This window comes from Phalacrocorax carbo, chromosome 23 (genome assembly GCF_963921805.1).
Source record: "Phalacrocorax carbo chromosome 23, bPhaCar2.1, whole genome shotgun sequence".
NCBI lineage: Eukaryota > Metazoa > Chordata > Aves > Suliformes > Phalacrocoracidae > Phalacrocorax > Phalacrocorax carbo.
The window spans coordinates 2,153,192-2,170,149 of NC_087535.1; the positions used below are offsets into that span (position 1 = coordinate 2,153,192).

The 16,958-nt window shown below is 57.3% G+C and overlaps 2 protein-coding genes across 2 annotated transcripts in view; one reads left to right on the plus strand and one right to left on the minus strand.

The window, feature by feature from the left end:
* The window catches only part of GNAI3 (G protein subunit alpha i3), a 31,939-nt gene extending 25,233 nt beyond the window's left edge, over nt 1–6,706 (plus strand). Inside the window, exons 5-9 of the mRNA XM_064471863.1 lie at nt 1,160–1,288; nt 3,741–3,870; nt 4,318–4,471; nt 5,246–5,459; nt 5,554–6,706. Of these exons, the coding sequence (XP_064327933.1) occupies nt 1,160–1,288; nt 3,741–3,870; nt 4,318–4,471; nt 5,246–5,436 (604 nt within the window). The 3' untranslated portion in view covers nt 5,437–5,459; nt 5,554–6,706. The remainder of the gene's footprint in view (nt 1–1,159; nt 1,289–3,740; nt 3,871–4,317; nt 4,472–5,245; nt 5,460–5,553) is intronic.
* A 922-nt stretch (nt 6,707–7,628) lies between these two features.
* On the minus strand, nt 7,629–15,709 carry GNAT2 (G protein subunit alpha transducin 2). The gene is made up of 9 exons (XM_064472067.1): nt 14,855–15,709; nt 13,843–13,885; nt 13,469–13,610; nt 13,131–13,288; nt 12,643–12,771; nt 12,305–12,434; nt 10,346–10,499; nt 9,756–9,961; nt 7,629–8,496 (listed from the first exon to the last, which is right to left on the minus strand). Exons 1-8 carry the CDS (start codon nt 14,970–14,972, stop codon nt 9,771–9,773), a joined length of 1,065 nt encoding a protein of 354 aa, XP_064328137.1. The 5' UTR covers nt 14,973–15,709; the 3' UTR covers nt 7,629–8,496; nt 9,756–9,770.
* Between the last annotated feature and the right edge of the window lie 1,249 nt (nt 15,710–16,958).

Here is a 16,958-nt window from a genome sequence, read left to right on the forward strand (position 1 = left end):
GCTGGCAGGTAGGCTTTGTCCTTCTGGGTTAGGGTTCTGCAAATATGCTGGCAGTCCTGGCCAGAGGAGGCGCTGAAGCTGTCGGAGGAGGGAGATGTTGCTCGGTGATGAAGGTCCGTGGGAAGCTGAAGCTCCTGGCACAGGTTTCAGGTGCATGGGAAGCAGCAGTCCCCGGCTGACAGCGGATCTGTGGTAATGCTGGGCTGGGAGGGCAGGGTTTATGACACCAGCCCAGAGCCGTTGTGCCGCTAAAATCTCACGGTTGCACGGTACTGTATTGGTTAAAACTGCTCCTGATAAAGGCCTGGCTGTAGCTGTTAGGGGTAACGCTGCTGGCAGCTGTGCACGAAGGCAGCTGAATGCTTGCCTCCGGTCCCGTCCCAGTGGAGCCGGAGCAATATTCGTCTCCTTTGCGGAAGCAGGAGGCCGTTGCCTTCCCCTTAACAGGAAAAATGAGCTCAGAGGTGTCGCTGGCTGGAGCGGGATTTCTGACACTGCTGGAAATGATGTATACCTCTTAATTATGTGCCCGAGAGCTGAGCTTCAAAGGGATTCTGCTGTAGTTGGAATTAGTTGGGGTCTTGATGGGCGCGTTGCCTTGATGCCGCGGAGGAGCGGCTTCCTCCGGCAGCCGTGCCGTTGGGGAGCTGGATGTGCTGTGTGTTGGTTCGCTCTTGCTACAGGAGGGGAATGAATCCACCTGGTCTGGGGGTAGTTCTTGGTGCTTAATTCTTTCCTCCTGGTTCATCTGACGTATCCTTGCCCTTTAAAAGCGAGCCACTGGATTGATTGCCTTGCGCTTTGATGCGACAGACCTTGACTACTTTGAATTGCCCCAAGAGATACCAGCCTTGGCATGGCTTCTGCATCAGCAGTACTTGTCGTGCTAGCTTCTTATCAGGCTTCGCTCCCCAGCTAGCTGAACTCTACCCAGCACACGCTGCAAGGTCATATGGGGGGGGGGTTAGAGAAACCCAACCCCAACAAAAATCAGCCCTGGGGTAGACCCAAGGGGGTTTGTTGGCTGCATGTTCGAGGTCTGTACTGTGTGAAGATGATGAATAAATTCCATGATGACTCTCTTCTGCAGTTTATAAAAGATTCATGGCGAGCAAGCAGACTAAAAAAAGCACATCTTGTGTTGTCTCTTCTGGTTTAGTTACCTGAATGACTTGGATAGAATATCCCAGCCGACCTATATTCCGACTCAGCAGGATGTTCTGCGGACCAGAGTTAAAACTACCGGCATTGTGGAAACTCACTTCACCTTCAAGGACCTGTACTTCAAGTAAGTGAAGGGCAGCGCTCGTCCCTGTGGACTGCGGCGATTTCTTCAGTGCGTGGTGGTGGGTCCCACACCTGCACTGCAAAACGTCTCGCCCTGTTTTAACTGTCCTCCCTGCCTCCGTTACACTCCCTCTCTACTGGCATTGCTCACTGGAGATACCGGTTTGACTTTTATTTGCCTTCTTCTGTTCTTTTCAGCTGCTTTTATGTTGGAATCGCAGACACAGGTACTGACTGCTTGCTTACAGGATCCAAAAAAACCCCCCAAAATACTAAAAGGACACTGACTCCTGGATTTTGAGTTTGAATTTAACCCCTTCCTTTGAAGTGGGAGACGAGCTCTCCCCGCAGTCACAGTCTTGGCTCTGGGCTGCACGGTGCTCTCCACGAAGCTGTAGGTGACTGTGCTGACTGACGCTTGCTGCGGAGCAGGAATGGGGCATGCCGAAAGCGTGCTGGGGACCAGCTGCCTTTGCGTGACACCGCAGAGGACGGGGCTTCCCTGTCCTCGCTGCCTTCCAAACTCAGTCCCTGCAGGGCTCGGGTATCGAGCCTGGTCCTGGCAGTGTCCCTTTACGTATCACTAATCGAGCTCCCTCTAACCCCCATAGCGGCTGCTAGCCCGCAGTTTAGCTCTCCTCCCCGCCCTTGATCTGCTTGTTAGAAAATCCTCGCTTTGGATCCCAACAAACAGCCTGGAGCCCCGTGCGGCGGGCGTTCGCGTCCGTAACCTGGATGTAGGAAACGCAGCGCCTGTATCCCGGGCGAGTTCCCATCGCCTGTGGCACTGTTTTCAAGTCTCTGTTGCTCAGAGCCTTTAAATAAGCATCTGTTTGCTTATTTTTCGCTTGTGTTTGAAAACGGTTTGTGAGAGCTATAGCAAAAATCCAAGCGTCGCTTATAAAATCTGTTTTGTTTGCACGCTTCTTTGGGGAGAACAGTAGCATTTTGGCTTCTGAACTGTCTTAACTTATGAATTGTTTTAACAAGAATGCTTGAACACTTTGCATCGCCGAGCTATTTACACGGCTTCTGGTTCGTCCAGGGGAAAAACTTGTCTTCTGTCGTGATGGATTAGGATTAGCATTTCCAGCTGCAGTGTGTGGTGGTGCTTTTTAAAAATCATCACGTCTGACTAATGGCAGAGCGAGCTGGAGGTAGCGGGCATATTCCGTTCAATCATTATAACCCTTCTTTTCAAGCGAAATGGCTGAGCGCTCGGAGGCGTGCCTCCCTGATGCAAAGAGGGGAATTGCTCTTTCCCGAGCCTGCCTGGAGTCATTGATCATGTGCAGAGCCCGAGGCACGAGGTGTCTCATCTCGGAGGGATTTGTTCCACAAAGGAAAGCATTAATACATCTTAAACCCCGAAGCTGCCATCTTTCCCGCGACGGAAGCCTTGATGTTAAGTCTCAGGCATTAATAACGGGCTGAGGTAGCCTTAGTATAACTGTGACTCGAATTTGGATTACCTCGGCGAAGCTGAGCTGTCAGGGATGCTATTCCTTTCCAGATGTCTCCACGCTAACAGCCGAGAGTAATGGCAAATGATCCAAGCTAAGTAAATAGCCTGTATCCTCACAGGGATTTCCGTCTCTCCTCCTGTGGTCCGCAGGGATGGTTTACCTTAAATAGAAGGTTGGAGTCAGCTCAGCGGCACTTCGGGCTGCCTTCGTGGGCATCGCGAAATTGCGTTGCTTTTGGCCCACCCTGGGCAGTTTCTCTCTTGCCTGCTTGTTTGCTCTGATAACAAATCAATGTTTATGATTTTCATAGCTCTCGGATATCGACCGGTATCTGCCTTGATTTAATTAAGTCACGGTCCATCAGAACATCCTGGCAATCCTGCTTATCATCAAAATATTTTCGTGTCCAAGACACATCTTTTTGTTTTTTTTAATTGGAAATTCTGTAAGCAGCTCTGCAGCCTTTAAACTTCCAGAGCTCACAGATTGTTTTTTTATTTTTTAATTACATGAAACTGTTTCTTAGCCCCATTAATTCCTCTCTGGGTCCCAGCAGTAGCACGCAGGTAGCATGTTCCAGATAATCCTTTGTCAGATGCAGTATAAATTAGCTGGAAGAGCTGACTATGAGTAGGTGTTTGGAGTCCAGTCAAGCAAATGGATTGTTGCTAAGGAAATAGGAGACAGAGAACAAAATAAGTGTGCCCTGGTGAATCAGCAGACTTCTGGATAGCGATGTAGGTAACGTCTAGTTCTTCCTGCTGAAATTGCTCTAAGGAAAAGAATTCTGGTTTTAAACTCCACTCTCCTGAGGAAGGGAGGGCTCAGGGTTGTCGCCCTTGCTGATGGAAGGCTGCGGACCTGTGTTCCCCTACGTCCTGCTTGTTTGAGAGCCCTTGGCAAGGCGGCCTCCACCCGCTGCGAACGCGGCGGTGGCCACGGAGGGAGGTCTCCGTAGCTCTGAGACCGTTCTTCTGCCTCTCCCAGGATGTTTGATGTTGGTGGCCAACGGTCGGAGCGGAAGAAGTGGATCCACTGCTTTGAAGGCGTGACAGCAATTATTTTCTGCGTGGCCCTCAGCGATTACGACCTTGTCTTGGCCGAGGACGAGGAGATGGTATGTTCCGGAGGAGTTACCTGCCTGCATGGCTCTGTAGGAAAGGGAGGTGGAATCATGGGGCGGGCACGCCTCTGGCTTGCTCCTCTTGTCACGGTGGTTTGAGGGCTGTGAAGAGGAGCACTTCCTTGCAGCAACCTGCAGTATCTTGCCCCAGAAACTGATAAAAATGTGTAAATGAGCTTTTTCTCCAGGCCCTGGTTACAGGGGGGTGGCCTGAGTCGTCCCTGCAGCCGGTTCCCCGAGGTGTGAGTACCTCCGTGGGGAAGCAGACAGGCCCTGGGGGAGTTACAGGATGAGGAGGTGGCCTGGCCCCTGCTCAGGAGGATGTGTCAGTGACACTTACTCTTTAGTCTGGCCTTTGTCGTAAAGCCCATCTGTCCCCCCGCCCCGTCCTCCCCTGAGAACTCCGGAATGATGCATCACCCTTCTCACTTTATTTTCCAGAACCGGATGCACGAGAGTATGAAACTGTTTGACAGCATTTGTAACAACAAATGGTTTACAGACACATCGATCATTCTCTTCTTGAACAAGAAAGACCTGTTTGAGGAAAAGATTAAGAAAAGCCCGCTAACGATCTGCTATCCGGAGTACACGGGTAAGGCTGGGCTCGTGAAGCTGCGTTTTCCTCGTTGCCAGGGCCAGGGATGAGTCAGTCAAAGCCTACACGGCCCGAGATAACTTAAAAGCTTATCTTTCTCCCTATTCCTTCAACTCTGTCTCTTGGGCAGCATCTTCAGGCCATCAAGTTGGCTGATAGCTCGTTTTCTCAGAAGAGCTGTGGGCACACACGTCTCTGGCTCGGAACCGCCTTTGTCCGTGTGATTTACGGCCTGGAGTACGAATAGCAAAGTACTGCGCTCCAGCAAATCGAGCTCGCTCCGTATTTTCCATGTGTTATTAGGACAATACTTTCATTTAACCTCAATTTTAGAGGCTACAAAACTTCCCCGCGCCCCAGGGGCGGCACTAGCTCGCCCTGGTGCGTCTGCGGTGCTGCACCTAGTCACTGCGCGAGGCGTCCAGGTGTTCTTTTTCAAACGGTCCTTCGAACCTGCTTGTCCCTGTCGCTTGTCACTCTTCTGCTGTAACTCCCTGTATCTGGCGCGAAGCACTCCTGGACGGGAGCGTCGTACGCAGCGCTCTCTGGGCGGGGAGGCCGCAGCGGGGAGCGGTGGGTGAGTCGCGGGAGGGACTCGTCCAAGGTCACTGACCAGAAGCTGGGAATAGACTCCAGATTTACAAGAAGGGGTTAATGGCGGATTTGGATTTGTAGCTGGATAAGGCAGATGGCTGCAAGCAGCTTAATATGTACTTAAAAGATCTCTCTGCTGTGAACTGCTGGCCAAAGTAAGGGATCTTACCTTTTCAGGCTCCAACACGTACGAGGAAGCCGCCGCGTACATCCAGTGTCAGTTCGAAGACCTGAACCGGAGAAAAGACACCAAGGAGATCTACACACACTTCACCTGTGCCACCGACACCAAGAACGTGCAGTTTGTGTTCGACGCCGTTACAGATGTTATCATTAAAAACAACCTGAAGGAATGTGGACTCTATTGAGGAGGAAGGGGCGTGGGGAGAAGGTAAAGGTGGGCCGCTGGCGGCGTGCAGGCGCTGCGCACCAGCTCGCGCTGGCTTTGCCTTGCAGCCCGCTAACGCTCCCTGTTCTCTTTGCAGTTTTGACGATGTGGCGTTTCGAGAACCAGCCTCTTCGCTGCCTCGCGGGGACAGCTGCGAACGGGACGAGGGACGTGAAAACAGCATGCAGAATCGTCGCGTTCTTTAGCACAATCTTCTGTATTAGGGACCTTTTTATTGATATGGGGTGTTGAAGTTAGGTCAAGCTGGAACAACTGTTAGTGTGACTAGATCATCCTGGCATCGTTTGGATGGTGTAATCCCAAATGTGTACAGCTGTTGTGAAGTTGAGGTGCTGGATTCCAGACCTTCGATATGTAGCTTTCTCTCTTTCTTTGGTTAACAAGCCACCACTAGTCTGTTTTTAAGGTTTTTTTCCATCAAGAAAACTATAACTTTACTAAATTTTATTTCTTTATTTGCAAACGAATCTTCTTTTAAAAATAAAAAAACAACAACAACAACAAAAAAAATCACTTAACTATGCACATGTGACCAGATCATGCAGAAAGTATTCCTCTTAGCAGGAACTCTTTGTTTTTAACACTTGGTATGGTCAGGATTTAATATTTCTGCAACTACTTAAAGGATCCTTAGAGCTCTTACGGCGATAGCTTTGGCTTTTTTGATGTGTAATTTGTTCCCATCCTGCTACCCTAATGCTTTGAAAGAAGCTACTGCAGCGGGATAAGCGAGTCTTTCTAGCTTACGGTTAGGGGGTGAGCCTGGTTTATGCCGACACCCAAATGGAGATCCATTCTGCGTGGTGAGCGTAAAGCCGGCTTCGCGGCGAGCGGGTACCCGGGCCGCCTCCCTCGGAGGGGTGAAACGCTGAGCTCCAAAGGCGCTGGGAAACGCACGCGCGCTGCTACGGAGCTGCTCAACCAACCACTTAGATTCTTGTGCATTTTTTGGTCTAAACCGGTGGGTGATTTTGTAAAGGGTGCACCTCGTTCTGCATTTACCATGGCCTTTCTGTACGGAGACTCCTAAACTGTATTGACAAGCATGCCTTTACTTTGTATATGTGGTGCCAAATCCCTGTTTGCCATCGTTTTTACTGTAGTAATGTTCATAACCAGTCAGTACATTCCTTCGCTGAACATTGCATTGAGACTCTCTTTCCCAGTTTGTCACGTGTACAGTTTCAATCTGTTATAGTTGTTGCCAGTATTAAAATGGTGAGTAAACAGTTTTGCCTTTTCCCTAGTTTATTCTTCATTTTTCCAGGAGCTTTCCCCGACTTTTGTGCTTTGGAGAAGGCAGGTAAGCGCTTCGATGGGAAACGGGTGTGATTTAACGGGGTGGGAAGGTTCCTCGTGCTTTATCGTGCCCGAGCCTCGCTGCTCGCTGTGCAGCCGCTTCCGCGGCTCCCGAGGACTCGGGCTGCGCTGGCGCAGATGGGGAGCGGCCGGCGTCCCGCCGCTCATCAGGATTACTGGCAGATGGTTCGTTTACTGCTTATTTATAGCACAAGTCTCGCTGCCTCTTTTGAACCTGGTGGGAAAACGACTGCCCTGGACTGCTGTTAGGTGACGTAGGCCGGTTCGAAGACACGCGCCTAGAAATACAGAGTGAAGTACTGCGGGGATGCTCGTGGGCGGGGGAAGCGGCCACCCCAGGGCATCGCCGGGTGTCTGACGCGCAGCACTGCCCGGCGGCCCCAAAGAGCGTGTTTATGGTCTGGAAGCTCTCTCCCAGGCTGCCCTGAGCTCAGACTGCCTGACGATTCCCTTCGAGCCAGCCTTGAGCTTTACTACAGCCTCACGCCAAGCTGTGGGTTAGCTCCCCTTGCCTCTTAAATTCATGCAGACCCTCCCCGGTAACGCTTGCAAGGTTAGAGGCCAGCCCTGCAAGGGCCTGAGCACGGGCTTTACCTCGCCCGGGTGGGAGGAGGGTGATTTGGGAAGGGTTTTCGGCTGCCCTGGTGCCACCTGGGCCTCATCCCAGCGGGAGGATGGCGGTGGCCCCGCCCTGCTGCGCGTGGGTCCCTGCTTGGGCTTGGGGGGGGGTCCCCGTCCGCGCCGAGGATGTGAACGCAAGGAATGTAAAATACTCCTTGATCCAAGCTGTCAGACGCAGGAACGGGGCCGGGGAGCAGCCGTCACAGAGAAGCCGGAGAAATGATAGGCATCGGTGTCATGCATGTTTCTTTATTTTCTTTTTCCTACAGTGAAATGAAGCTGTATAGGTGATCTCTGCAGTAAATGGTGAGAGGATGCAGGACCTGGCTACAGTACCAGCGTAGATTTATTTACAAACAAGAGCAAATACAGCTCTAAATAGCAGAATGAAAAGAACCGTTTCAAGTAACCATTTCCTCTTTATCCTGCCCGTTCCCCTCCTGTAGCCGTGATTACCTCTAATGCACATGCCCCTGCCCGCCATCAGCTTCAGCCCGAGCACTGCTCTGGGGAGAAGCTAAAGCCTTAGGGCACAAAACCCCCCCCGAATTTCTCCTGCCGAAGGACTGAGGTTGGTTCCCAGGGGTGACTCGCGGGTCACCCAGCCTCCACCTTCCCCAGAAACTCCTGCGTGGATTAATTCAGCTTTGGTCAAAGGGAAGAAACCAGCCGCAGAGGGGCGGAGGGTTTGTCCCTGCCTCCCGCGGGAGCGGTGCTGCTGGCTCTCCCCGAGAGAGGAGGGTGGAAGGACGGTGGCTTAATGTTAATTTTTCTGGCTGGCGTAGCGGGGAGCGCGTGCTCTTTGCTGTCAGACCCCTCCAGATCTCATTTATAAAGGCTGCCTTTCACGCGCTGCAGGGAGCAGGGGTTTCTTTCTTTTGGAAAATAAAAAAAGAGGAAATGGCCACGAAAGGGAAGAGGAAGTTCGGCTTCAGCCCCTTCCTATTCTGGGCTTGAACGAAGGTGGTTTGGTTGGGCAGGTCATAGAAAAAGTGGGGTCTGGGTAACTTGTATGTTTTGGTCAATCCTTTTGGCTCTGCTCAGCAGAACGGCGATGAGATTGAAGTCCTTTCTTCTTCTAGCAGGAAGGAAGAAAGAAGAGGGGGTTAAACGCTTTCACACAACAACATGATGGTTGCAATGGTGCAACGCGCAGGAAGGGCGGGTTGGGTGAAGCAACTTCTCCTTGCACCGCGCCGGGCGACGGAAAGAAATTCATCGGCTTAAATGCTCCGACCCAGGCGGCAGCAAAAAGCCTGCAGCGCTGCGCCTGGTGTTCCCTCGCCGCTCACCCCCTGCAGCTCTCGCTGCTGCCTGCAACCTTAGGAGCAGGCAGGGCCTCCCTGCCTGCCGCCTGGCTCCGTATTTGTATTTTCCTTGATGCTAGGAGCGGGTTCGCGGTCAAAGGCGGCCGAGGGCTCTGCTTAGAGAGCAGCTTTGTTGGCAGCACAACGCAGGGCTGGCAGCCGCGGGCTGCACCCCCGTCCTGCCGCAGCCTGCCTCTGCCTGCGGGGAAGCTGCCTGCCCGCTTTATTTCGTTCTTGTTTCTCTATTAATGTTCAGGGACAAGGGAAGCAACGGGGGTTCCCTGGAAAACAAAGCGCTGAAGCCGCCGGCGGTTGGGAGCTGCTCGGAAAGCGGGGAGGACGTTCCCGCTGCTGCTCAGGCTAGTGAGCGAAGGCAGGCGTAAGAATTAGGGTTGTAAAATCTCATTAAACCTTTATGGTGACGAGCTAAAAGGCCAGGTGAGGCCGAGAGGAGCATGGGCTTCCCGTGCCTTCTCCCCGCTGCGCTTGGGTGTTGCTCGGGTTATTGCCCCGGCCGAGGCTGGGTATCGGCCTCCCCACCAGGTCGCAAACCGGCGCGGCACCCGCAACAGAGAGCCCTGAGATAAAACGGTTTGATCTTGCTCAGGTGCACACTTTGGGCTATAATCTGCTGTTTTCATCTCTCGCCGCATGCAAGGGTGTGAAGCAGCCTGACAAAACAAGTTCCAAGTAATAACTGGGCTGAGCCCACCCCGCCCTGGGAGGCTGCCGGGGAAGGGAACCGATCCCCACCAGGGCCCTGCGTGGGGACGCTGACCTTCCCCTGGGGCTGGTGGGACCCCAGACCCCCCGGTCCTCGCTAGTCCCAGCTCATCCTCCCCTCCCCGGCTCTGCGGGGGCAGATTTCCAGACCGTGTTCGATGGCGAGGGCTGGGGTGACCCACGCCCCGTCGCCCTGCAGAGCAGGACGGAGCGGGCTCCGCTGCGTCCTCATCGCCCTCCCCTTCCCCGGCCCTTTTTTTTGTGGTTAAATAACCGTTTCTCGTCACCAAAGCCCGCCGAGACGTACCTGCCACACAGATGCTCAGAAGAGGCCACAGTCCTTGAGGTTCTCTTTGATGATGACATCTGTGACGGCGTCAAAGACAAATTTGACATTCTGCGTGTCTGTGGCACAGGTCATGTGGCTGTAGATCTCCTTCACGTCCTTTCGCATGTTGAGATCAAGGAACTGGGTCTTGATGTAATTTCCTGCATCTTCAAATGTGTTGGGACCTGCGGAGGGAGGAAACGCTGCTGAGCTGTCCCCTGGGAGACGCCCGTCAGGGCTGGGTGAGGACCAGGGGATGCTTAAGGCTCGTTTTTAAGAGCTAGATCTGAAATCTCCCTCTGGAGGGGGAAGAGGAGGAGGAGGAGGAGAAGGGCTGGGTGGCAACTGCACCTAGCAAAGCAATTTTTAAAAAAGCCTTTTTATCTCATTTCAATCCTTCCAAACACCTTCCCGAGGCCACATCTGTCCTCTCCTCTGCTCCTTCCTCCGGGGACTTGACTTGGTCCCAGCACAACCCAAAGGCTGCGTCTGCGCTGGGACCAGGCGACTCCTCACCCGTGACCGCGGTTTGGGGGGGGTCTCAAGGAGGGGGAAACGAAGCAACTCACCGTCGTAATCTGGGAAGCAAATGCTGAGATGGACTTTCTTGATCTTTTCCTCGAAAAGGTCCTTCTTGTTGAGGAAGAGGATGATGGACGTGGCGGCAAAGAACTTGTGGTTGCATATACTGTTGAATAGGTGCAGGGATTCGTGCATGCGGTTCTGCAAGCAAACAGGCTCGTTGGCACGAAGCGCCGGCACTTATTTACACCCCACTTTTGGCCATTGCAGCCCCCCAAAGCCCCCTATTCCCGAGACGAGAGCTTTTCCCCGTCCTGCTGGGATGCTCCTGCTTGCTGCAGCAGCACGTGGCTCTGCTGCCTGTCCCCTGCCTGCACCGAGAGTCCCTCTTGCCCATCCAAAAAGCCCCTATGCCGCGGTGCGAGCAACCGGATAAATCCAGGGGGTGCTCGGGATGTGGGGCGGTGTTACGCAGCTCCTGGCAGTGGGATGCTCCAGTCCCTCCTGGCAGCTTCTGGGATGTTCAGAAATGAAGGCTTATGGTGGGAAAACTATCCAGGGAAACGTCGCAGCCCTGTGGCACGGCTGCTGGAAGGTGCTCGGTGAGGGCGTCGAGCTGCCGCCCCTGTCGCCCAGGCCATGCTGCGGGATGCTCTCGCTGGACCGCAGCCCCCCGCTGTTACCCGCAGCTTCCCAAAGGAGCAGGGAAAAGGAAAAGCTCTGGTTTCAAAGCAGATGTGCCATTTCTAGTTTGCTGCAGGGGCATCCTCGGGAGGACAAGGCTCCGTCCAGCTGGAGCCAAGTCTGACGAGGGCTTTTGGTGCCCTGCTGATGAAGGTGGGTCTCCTTCACCTTCCTGTGGCAGCGGGCAGGTTCTTCAGGGGTGACGAAGGTGTCCTGTCCAGATTCCTGCTGCAGCAGCTGGTCTGTATGGCTTCAGCAAGCAGGGCACCTGCAGGGTGCCAAATCCTGCCCCTCCTGCGTAGGGGAAGCGTCGCAGCCTCTCCGGAGGCCTTCGATGGGCAAGATGCTCTCTCCTTCCCCGCGTGCCTCACGCACGCTGCTGCTCCGTGGCTGAGGAAGGGCTCCATGCTCCTGCTCAGCCTCAGCAAGCCCCGCGGGTGGCAGAACCCAGCCCTGGCCCTGCGCCTGGCGAAGGTGTTTGGACCCCAGAGCACCAGGGAGCATCCGTGGGACCGGCCGCTGCAGGAGACGCCAGCAACGACGCTTCGCCCCAATCCCCTGGGCCGGGGAGAAGGCAGCCTGCTTCTCCTGCTCTGCTTGCCTTCACCCCTTATTTCTTTCAAGAAACGACCCATTTTGGAGCTGTCGTGTTCTTCCCCTCCAGATCTCCACCCTTGTAGCTGCTCTTCTCCAGTGCTGGGGCAGCAGCTGTGCCGGAGCATCCCTCGCCGGGCAGCTGGAGGGCTTTGCTTAATGACACTGTGCTGTCTTTCCCCCCGCTGCCGCTTGCCGGGAGGGTGAAATCTGCCCCTTATTGCTGCTTTTCTGCCCACCTTGGAGGGCACGGTGAGGCAAGAGGGCGGGATTTTCCTTCATCGAGACCTGTTGGTGTCTCTTCCTCCTCCTGTGCCTGGGCCAGCTCCTTTGGGTTCACTCTGGTGGTTTTCCAGCATCTGGGAGCGTTCCCCGCTGGGACGGTGGCTCTCGGGAGGAGGGCGGCACCGGGAACTGCTTTGCCCATGGCTGCTCGGAAGGACCGGGGGTTTCCTTGTGGGCAGCGGGGAGGGCAGATCCATGGCCCCACGACCAGTGTTTTGGCTTTGCTGGGCTGCTTGTGCCCCAGAGTAAGTGCTGACGTTTACTGGGTGCAACTGGGTGGGAGCCAGCTCCGTCTCGCATCTCCCACCCCTTCCCTGCATCACCCAGACCATCAACTGGCATGGGGTGTTGACACCCCTCCCTCCATAAGCCCCCAGAGCACCCAGGTCTTCTCCCCCGAGGCTGCTGAGCTATTCCCAGGCACCTCCTGGACCCCAACCCACCACTTCGTCGTCCTCCACCAGCACCATGTCGTAGGCGCTCAGCGCCCCACAGAAGATGATGCAGGTCACCCCCTCGAAGCAGTGGATCCACTTCTTGCGCTCCGACCTCTGCCCTCCCACGTCGAACATCCTGGGGAGGGGACAAGGACAGGCCAGGGGTGACACATCTGGTCCTGTCACCCCCCGTGTGATGGTCCCGGAACCCTGTCCTCGGCGGCGTCAGGGATGCGGTGACCGACCAGCCCTGGTCCAGGCGGGGTTGGTGGTCCCTGGAGCATCAGGTTCACCCCAGAACCCCTCTCCATGTTGGGGGGGGCATGGAGTGGCCACCCACCCACCTGAAATTCAGGTCTTTGACAGAGAACTTGGTCTCGATGATGCCCGTGGTCTTCACTCGGGATCGCAGCACGTCCTGCTCGTTGGGGAGGTAGCCGGGGGCCGTGATCCTGTCCAGCTGGTTCAGGTAACTGGGGGGGGCAGAGGAGGGGATGTGACCTGCTGCCGAGGGGCTGCCCACGTCCTGGCCTCCCCCCCCGATGGCTTTTTGGAGATAGTTGGAGGGGTGAAGCTCTGCCAAATGCTGGGACTCCGAGGCAGCGCCGTCCCTGGGGGAACAGGGGGGGCTGCAGGGATGTTGTGGGGGTACGATGAGGGTTGCAGCCCACTGGCACCGGTGGGATGGAGGATGGTGGCCTCAGGGTATTCCCAGGATCAGGGAGGGGATTGTTTTTGCCAGGCTGGGTAGAAAATGGCAATGAGCAGCCGGGGGGGTCCCCAGGCACATCCCCGTGTCCCCCACCCACCCCGACTTGGTGACCCCACTCACTATGAGGCCGAGTCGTTGAGCTGGTACTCGGCGGCTCGTTCGAAGCAAGCCTGGACTCCCCCATCCTTCCACAGCTTCTTGATGCAGTCGACCAGCTCGGGGGGCATGGTGCCCTCCTCGATGGAGTCGGCCAGGTTGAAGAGCTGCCGGCCATCATCCTGCAAGAGGGACCCTTTGCCACCGTCCCACCCGTGGGCCCCCAAAAGGCCCCTGGGCCTGGGCTAGGGGGGAACAGCCTGGGGACGCTAGGGACCCCGGCTCCGGGTGCTCCCCGGCCCCACGTCCCCTTGGCCGGTGTGGCGGGTTTGGGGGGGACGGGGTCGACCACCCCGACTGACCGCATGGGACGACTCGGCGTAGTCGATGCCCAGCGTGGACATGGCGCGGATGATGGCCAGGATGGACTGCAGGATGTTGCCGTAGATGATGGCCTTGAACTCCATGCACTCCTCGGGTGTGTAGCCATCCTGGTGGATGATCCTGGGGGTGGGGGGCACAGCGGCCTCAGCCCCAAGACGTGGCACCCTGGGGTGCCCCCCGCTCCCCTCCCACCATCACCCCACCCTGGGAATCAGCAGGGTGCCACCACCAGCACAACACGGGGGGCAACCGGGGTCCTGCCACCCCCATGCCCTGACTGGGGTTGTCCAACCCTTGGGCTCATCCTGGTGGTCCCCCCAATATGGGTGTCTCGTTCTTGGGCCGTACTCACTTCATCTGCTTCACGATGGTGCTCTTGCCTGACTCTCCAGCCCCTGGAAAAGGGTGGGAGGACACCTTAGTGCTGGCCAGGGCAGGACATACCGCAGGCCTGACGCCACGGCGATGGGCACCTCGCGGGGACCGCAGCAGCTTTCCCTCCTGCTCCGCTCTCCCCTGGCCGGACACCCAGCCTGGCCTCCTCCCGCCGGCGCCATCGTCCCCATGCCACCTCCTGTCACCCCTCACTCCCGGAGCCGGACCACACCTCGGGGACCCCCAGGGGTGGTGGGGACCCACCGGGCTGCTGGTGCCCGGGGTCCCACGCCTCCCACCCGCCGCGGGCACTGCCGGCGATGGCTTCGGTGCCGTAAGCAGCTTAGGGCAGCACAGGAAGCTGCTTAGAATTAGGGTGTTAATCGCCTTGATCCCCAGCCCTCCCACCTGGATAAGTCCCCGCCACCGGACCCTGCCCTGCGGGGCCCCGATTCCTCCCTGTGGGGTCACCCCACTGCCCGAGCGGGGTGCGGGGCGTCCCCCAAGGACTGTCCCTTCCCGCCCTGCACCCAGCAGCAGGGTTTGGGGTTGCTGGTGGCAGGAGATCCCCAGGCTCTCGCTGACCCCCCTGGGAGGTGCTGCAGCCTGGCCCAGGTGGGACCCGGTGTCCTGGTCCCTTCCCTGTCCCCTTCGTCCCTGCCGCCCGTCTGTTTGCCACCAAGAGCCGAAGCCACCTCTGGCTCTTCCCAGGTGCAACCCTGAGGGATAACCAGCTGGTGGGACAACCTCAACTCGCTCGTGGCACCTCATCAGGCTAACGAGGGCTAATGAGCTGCAGGGAAGGGGCTCTGCTTGGGCAAAGAAAGGCAGAGATGGGGTTGGGAGCTGCCTGTCCCCAACCCCTCTCCCTGGTTACTTTTGCCCCCTGCCCATCCCCAGCAGCCACAGCCCTCCACGGGGTCCCTTGTGTCAGGTGGGGACAGGGGGGCATCTCTGCATCCCCCTGGGGACATCCCCTCCACCCTTACCAAGCAAGAGCAACTTGACCGTCTTGGCCTCCTTATCTGCGTCCTCCTGGAGCTTCTTCTCCAGCTCCTTGGACCTCTTGGCCATCTCCTTGTCCTCCGCGCTGGCCCCGCTCCCCATGGCCTCGTCTTCCTCCTCGAACTCCTTGAGCTCCTCTAGGTCCCCGGGCTCTTCCAGCTCTCCGTGGGGAATGGCGCACGCACCCCGGGGGCGGGCGGTGGACGATGGGGGGAAAAAGAGGAGCCCCTAAAGGCTGAGCTGGCTACCCGCCGCCCTGATGTCGGGGAGCCCTGCAGCAGGCAGAGCTCGGTGGGTCCTCGCGGGCTGGCTGGCCCCCGCTCTCTCCCTTAATTCCCCATGGATAACCTGATTTTTTTGGACCGTGGGATTTGGGGACTTTTTATCTCACCATGTGACCCAGGAAATCCAATTAGCCCAAGATGGCAAAGATTAGGGCTCAGGAAAAAAAAGAAAAAGATGGAGCATCTTGGGGAGGTGGGCACAAGGCTTTATGTAAGGGGGCAGGCAGCATGCCACCCCCTGCCCGCAGGGGCCGGGGACACCCTGTGTCCCCCTGGGATGGCGTGGGGATGGGGCATGGGTTTGGGCCTCCCCCTGTGTCTGTGGGCTGTGTTCCCCGTGTGCTGGCTTGGCACTGGGGATGGGGTCCCCCCCACCAGGAGCCATGGGGTCCCCCTGCCACTGCCCCCGCAGCACCTGGGGACCCCATGGCGCGGGGACCTTCCTCCTGCAGGGGAAAGGGAGCTAATTACCCCAGGTGGGTAACAAGACCCCTAATCCTGCCCTGATGGGTGCTGCCCCTCACCCTCCTGCCACCTAAGCTCTTTAATGGGATCGTGTGCTCAGCCTTCCTCCTCCTCCTCCTCCTCCTCCCCCTGGGCTCAGCAACCCCTTCCCCAGCCCAGCACCCATCCCCCAGGCCAGCAGGACCACAGGGTGGCCCCACACCCGGGGCAGGGGCAGGGGCAGGTAGGTGCCCCCACACTGTCCTGCCAGGGCTGATTTTGGGTGCAGGGGTGCCACTGGGTGAGGGGGGTCCACAGGCAGCCCTAGGCTGGGGCATTGGGTCCCCCCAAAGGTGCCGCAGGTCCCCAGTATTTGGGTTTAAATATCTGCACCCCACAGGGTCACTGGGGTCTTTATGTCCCCTTACTGGTGTCCCCCAAAGCTCCCCCCCCCCCGGCCAGCCTTGGTGGCATGGGGACAGCCTGTCCCTGCTGTCCTCAGGGACACAAAGACCCTTCTGAGCCTCTAATGAACTTGGCACTAATGAGGGGGGTCCAATTAAAATACCAACAACCCCCCCCCCCGTCCCGGTGTCACAGGGTGGGGATGGACGGTGCCAGGGAAGGGATCCTCCCTGTACCCCCCTCCCCGATGGCTGTTGTGCCCCCCCAGCCTGGCACAGAGGTGGCCCTGATGGGTGGTGTCACCTCGCTGTCCCCTTTCCCCCTCCACGGGACAGCGGGATGGGGTGGGGGTCACAGTGGGGGACGGGCCCTGGTGGGTGGCATTCCCTCCGCTCCGGCAGCAGCTAAAAATACCCCCCTGCTCCGGTGCCGGATTAGGGGACTTGGCAGGGACACAGCCCGGCACCCACCCAAACGCCTTCCCAGCACCCACCCAAACGCCGCCGCGCCACCAGGAGCCACTGGCACAGGTAGGGACGTGCGGGGATCGGGGTGGGGGGTGTCGCAAAGATGTGGCACCCCCTGGCCCCGAGCAGCGGGGACCCAGCTGGGTCCTGCTTCAGAGGCGGGGGCTGTGCCTGTATGTTGGTGCCCCAGCTTGGCGGGGGCAAAGAGGAGGTTTGGGGGGGGTCAGGCCCTGTGCTGTTACCCCACGGGGACATCGCTTGTGGGTGCTGAAAGCACCCGGCCCCCCCCTTGCAGGGTCCGGGGAGGGGGGGCCTGGAGGGGCGGCTGAGTCCCCTCTTCTGGGGTGCAGTACCCAATCTAAGGGAGGGTGTGCTCGCCTTGGAGGAGGTGATGCCCCATTTCGGGGGTGCTCAGTCTTTTGGGGGGGATACGATATCTAAGCATAGGGGGGCGATGGCCCATGCTGAGGGGTGCAGCACCCACCCTG

Excerpts from the sequence above, each read along its gene's own strand:
- GNAT2 (XM_064472067.1), bottom strand. The coding sequence starts at position 14,972 with ATGGGGAGCGGGGCCAGCGCGGAGGACAAGGAGATGGCCAAGAGGTCC. Across the intron at positions 12,435-12,642 it reads GTCAAAGACCTGAATTTCAG|GATGTTCGACGTGGGAGGGC; the intron begins GTGGGTGGGTGG and ends TCCCCTCCCCAG. Across the intron at positions 10,500-12,304 it reads TGGTGGAGGACGACGAAGTG|AACCGCATGCACGAATCCCT; the intron begins GTGGGTTGGGGT and ends GTTTGCTTGCAG.